Source organism: Erigeron canadensis, chromosome 1, assembly GCF_010389155.1.
Source record: "Erigeron canadensis isolate Cc75 chromosome 1, C_canadensis_v1, whole genome shotgun sequence".
Classification (NCBI taxonomy): Eukaryota; Viridiplantae; Streptophyta; class Magnoliopsida; order Asterales; family Asteraceae; genus Erigeron; species Erigeron canadensis.
This window is the reverse complement of record NC_057761.1, coordinates 39,817,142-39,822,325: the sequence shown is the minus strand read 5'-3', so window position 1 is coordinate 39,822,325 and position 5,184 is coordinate 39,817,142. Positions and strand designations below refer to the sequence as shown.

General features: G+C 33.4%; 1 protein-coding gene across 2 annotated transcripts; it reads right to left on the bottom strand.

Annotated features, from left to right (window-relative positions):
* Positions 1–1,485: 1,485 nt before the first annotated feature.
* On the bottom strand, positions 1,486–3,921 carry LOC122607641 (ethylene-responsive transcription factor ERF118-like). 2 transcript variants are annotated; one of them, XM_043780661.1, is made up of 3 exons: positions 3,788–3,921; positions 3,143–3,398; positions 1,486–2,949 (listed from the first exon to the last, which is right to left on the bottom strand). In XM_043780661.1, the coding sequence occupies exon 3, from the start codon at positions 2,733–2,735 to the stop codon at positions 1,746–1,748; it is 990 nt and encodes a 329-aa protein (XP_043636596.1). In that variant the 5' UTR covers positions 2,736–2,949; positions 3,143–3,398; positions 3,788–3,921; the 3' UTR covers positions 1,486–1,745. The 2 variants fall into 2 exon arrangements, with proteins under 2 accessions (XP_043636596.1, XP_043636603.1); XM_043780668.1 differs by lacking the exon at positions 3,788–3,921 and having other exon boundaries at positions 3,143–3,487.
* Positions 3,922–5,184: the final 1,263 nt, after the last annotated feature.

Here is a 5,184-nt window from a genome sequence, read left to right as displayed (position 1 = left end):
GCCCTTGGACATCCTTAGACGTTGAAGCTTGACCAAAAGTAAGGATTTTTTTAAAGGATGTCTTACCTAAGAGCATGCCCTTACTTGTCCTAACCTAATACACTTTTGTTTTTAGTGGAGGTAAAAGAATATGTAAAGATGTGTGTGTGGTTGGAGATAAAATTATAAGATTTAAAAAATTTGTAAGGATATATAAGGATTTGTAAAGATATGATGTGGCAACTCAAAAACGCCTAGACATCCTTAGTATTGAAGATAACCTAAGGCTTATTTTAAGAAACAATTAAAAGAAACACAATTTTTTACTATAACAAAATCTCCTTAAGTTCTTAGTTGATTATAGCTAGGGACTTAGGGACTAGTTGGATAAGTCATATGATTCCCGACGTTTTTAATTGTAGACTGAAAATGAGGTTAAAAGTTAGGGCTTTTGTTTCAACTTTTGTTAAGCTTTTAGTTTAAAGACCTTTTGGGCTTTTAATAGTTTTTTGGAGCTAGAACTATGATCACAAATGTATAATCAAACAGATCTATCATTCGAAAAGAGACTTATTTAAGCCGTTAAAAGCCTCCAAAAACCTCTTGTCAAATAGACTGTTTGTGTTAAAGAAAACATAAGTTTTCAAATATTTTTTTTTCCCAAATTGAACCTCATAAAATACTTTTTAGGATGAATTTTTAAACTTCTATTCCGATTTATATTTTCTTAGGCCCGTCCATACATATAATAATTTTCAAATTGATTTGACAATACAGATAATTTCCTTTTGAATATCATAATATAATCAACATAATAGCAACAAGCGCATTGCAATTTTGCTAGTCATTTAGTCAACCAATTTATATTGATCAAAACCACATCACTAGACCCCACCATACAAATTACCACTTTATTGATTAGTCATTACTCTACTTTGCTAAATAAAGTGGAAAAGATAACAATTCAATTGAATTTCTGTTATACTTCTTATAATTCTTTGTATAACAATTTAAGATTAATCACATTTATCATACTTTGGTTTTCATTTTCTTGCCAAAATTCGGGTTTTGGGGAGGATTGGTTCGGTTCCGAACCATACAGATGCCTATGTCACGAAGGTGTGTCCTGGTAAACAAGTGTACGAGCACCTTAAAACAATGATTATCTCATACTATGAAATGAAACTGTTTATCTGGTATACGAATCACCTTATGTGAGAATCACTTTTCAATGACATGTGATACTAAATTGATAATTTGATCACTTCATTAGTCTTTTACAGATTACAGTGCTAATTATAACTACAACAATTACGGTAAATCGAAGAAATGCACAAAGTGGATGACAACTGGTGTATCTGAACATTATAGAAGCATGGCATCATAGGAGTGTTGTACTATGTAGGGGACAACATTGTGAAAAAAGATGGAATTGCTAAATGAGACAAACATCATGCATTAAATATATTGTTACTTTGTCAATCAAAACACATAACACCATCAAAATTACCACTAAAACAGATTAAAATAGGTAAAGAATAGATAAATACTTGGTCTTTTAGCACTTGCAATAACATTAACTCAAGAACACTCCTTTGGACGGCTCTAATAGCACAATAAAACCCAAAGGGCACTTCAACAAAAACATATATAAACTTATATTAAACAACTCATTAATGTAAACAAAACCATAGTTTTACAAGAGGATTTATGTGATATGATCTTTTAAAACCCCTTGAAAAACACTCTCCTAATTACTGCAAAACTCATAGACAAGCGATATTAAGTGGCTGCTCATTCATCAATGGCTCCTCAATCCTCAATGTGTTCATCCAAGCAAGTTCCTCCGGGTTCAGTTCATCGAAATCCCAATCGGGCAATGCACACGCTTCACTGTCGTCAAATCCGCAGAGCTGAAAATCGTCTAGATCACCAAATCCATCCAAGAGGTTATCAAAGTTGTCGAAAAACAATGAGTCTAGTTCCAACTTCATGTCTAACCCTTGACCAATTTCCCCTAATGTCATTGTTTCTTCAACCAACACTTGTTCCACCTTTTCGACCACAAATGATTCAATAACCGGCTGAGGTTCAATTTCGTTAACTTTCGTTAAAACGGAGGACGATTCGGTTTCCAAAACAGACGAGGGCGATTTGTGCGAAATAACACCAACCGACTCCTCAGAAGCAGCCGGTTTCTGTGCTTGAGACACTGCACCAGACGACGGCACAGGTGTCGTTTTAACATTATTCGAACCACCCTTGGAAGCTTCAGCCATGGTTTCAAACTCAAGCTTTTTCTCCTCATAAGCTCTTGAAGCTTCTTCAGCAGTATTGTAAGTTCCAAGCCAAACACGCCTCTGCTTAAACGGGTCACGAATCTCAGCGGCCCATTTCCCCCATTTCCTTTGCCTAACACCTCTGTATTTCAAGCCCGAGACCGGCTGGGTTTGACCAGGGGTTTGGGTCAAAACCCTCTTTCTTTTCACAAAAGATTTTTCTCCATTGTTGCTATCTTGACAAGAACCCTCAGTCTCCGGTTCCTTATTCATCACCGTTTCCGTACATCCACCGGCGCCGGTCACCGGAATCTTGATTTCTCTCACAATCTTTTTTAGCCCAAATGGTTTTTTGTTGGGGTTTTCGTCATCAGATGAATCAGTCAAATCCGGGTCGTAGCAAATGACCCGGATTTTTCTCATGGGTTTGTTTTGTTCCATTATCTTGGAACTGTTTCTTGATTTTTTGTTACTCATAACTACCACTTTTTTAGCCTCAAAAAATCTCTTTAAAAAAAACCAAAATTTATATTTTTATTTATAGAAAATTAAAATTTCCGGCAAAATTATAAACCAAAATTGATTTGGGTTTCTGGTGTTTCAAGTCAAAGGCCCTCTCAGAAACAAGAAAAGATGATCAAATAACCGGTTTATATGAAATCCACCAAAACATTCAACACCAGAGCAAGTCCTGCATAAAAACAAGAATCCACACCGACTAAAAACTATGAAAAAATAATTCATACCCATTAAAAATTAACAAACTTTATATAAAATAAATTAACACCCAGTAAAGATTATCAAAAACCCATATCAGATCTGTAAAAAAAATTACAATAATATTTAATGAACTAATAAATCTTGAGGGTTTTAGTACGGCTAACCTTTTAGGCCTCAAACGCATCGAAACAGTTGGAAAACAAGAAAGAAACCCGTGGTGAAAACACCAGCAGAGAACACCAACAGCAACAACAGAGCAAGAAATAGTAATAGATATAAAAAAACAGAGCTTTTTTGGAGCCCTAATCACAGCCAATAAACTTGCCGACATAAAATCAACTCTTTTTCCTCAGTTTTCTCGCTCACAAGAACGACCCTTTTTTCTCCCTCTAAAACCCCTTTTGAGAGATTTCTTTCTATCTTGAAGAGCAAAAAAAAGAGTGAAATTAATAAGAGATGATAGATATATATAGAAGATATATATGTATTTGATATTGATATATAATGAATATTCAATATGAATAGAAATGAGAAAACCCCTTATCAAGAATCTAAGGCTAATATTTTTGCTATCAAGATAAAAACAAGTCACAAGTGTGTATGAATGTGTATATGTGTGTGAAATACTGCCCCAAAAGAAAGTGTAAATTTTTAGTGCCCACTTGGGGATAAAAGGTTGTAATTTAGTATACTAAACTGATGAAAATTGCAAATCTCAAGGGGACTAATTAAATTATAAATTAAATTTATAAATAATATAAGTGTGCTGCAGAAACATTGAAATTTGCATAAAGAAAGAAATGTGATACCTATGTGTGTGTTTTTTTCTATGGCTGTGGCTTTCTCTCTCCAAAACCCCACTATGTTTTGGTTGTTGCCTTGTTGGTTTTTTTTTTCAAGTGCCTTGGCTTTATTTTTTTCCTCACTATTGTTGTTGTTTCACACTCTCTGTTTTCCAAAGCGGTCAAAATTCATTGAAGGGAGTAGGTATTTATAATGGCTTTTTCGTTTTACTTTTTTCTTGCCAAGCACTTAATACCATTTTTATGTGTATTTACTTTTATTTAATATATGCAGTATCGTCGAGATATTGTACCATTTTTTTTAACCGTATATATCTTTGTTTGTATTATATGTTAGTTGATGAAATTATATTAATGAAAAATATATTTAAAACTCAATCAATTCGTATGTATTATATCAAGTGTTATATAATACAAACAAAAATATTTACAGTCATAGTTGGAAGACTAAGACTCAAAAAGTCTAACTATGACACTTAATATGGAACGAAAGAGTATTTAATTTTGTTGATCATTTACTCACAATAGGAGATTTTCAGCTTACGTTGTTCGCGCTAGAGAGATCCTCACTTTCAATACCTAGTAGGAGGAGAAACACCCAACTAAACGCTTGAAGGCACGACATTTAATTGGGATAAAATATTGCCCCCTCTACAGGACTCAAACCTGCTTTACTAAAAGACTTTATTGTGAAATTTCTTGACATGTATTCTCATCTCTCGAACTCGGAACCTTCAACATGTAAAGCTGGTGCTTATCTATAATGGGAAGTACAAATATGAATAACTGATTACTTTTGCAATGTGAGAAATAGTTTTAATCTTTATAAATCAAAATCCGATAAATGTTTATTAGATTTTGTTTTTAAAGGTGTAAATCATTTGCTCGAAACAGATGATCTAACATGTTTATTAAATCGTTAAAATATTTAACCTTATGTTTTAATATAGTAAGTTTATATGATAAGAGCATTCATAATGCCTCCGTCCTTGACTCATCCTTTACTTGTCCTTCCAGGGACGAGTGCACAATATTAGGTGTGACTCGTCTGTCCTCCCAGGGACGAGACTCGTTTTGGATTTTTTTATTTTTTTTTCCTTGGTTAGATAGAAATGTAAATTGAAATAAACAGTTAGTCCTATACTAGTCATAGCATTGAAGATGTTTAGAGAGATTAGACCTTGGCTGTCATTGAGTTGGTGTGGCGCTGATAAAGACTAGTCCTTGAATGATGAGTGAATAACACTGGGAATGCTCTAAAGTATTAACTTTTGGTGAATATAATAATAATAAAAAAAAAAGTTTTCTTTGATAATCTTATTTTCTTTTTTTCTCAAACAACTAGCTATTCTTTTCCCAACTTTAAATTACACGAATATTTAAGTAGAAAATTAAAACTCTAA

Excerpts from the sequence above, each read along its gene's own strand:
- LOC122607641 (XM_043780661.1), bottom strand. The coding sequence starts at position 2,735 with ATGAGTAACAAAAAATCAAGAAACAGTTCCAAGATAATGGAACAAAAC.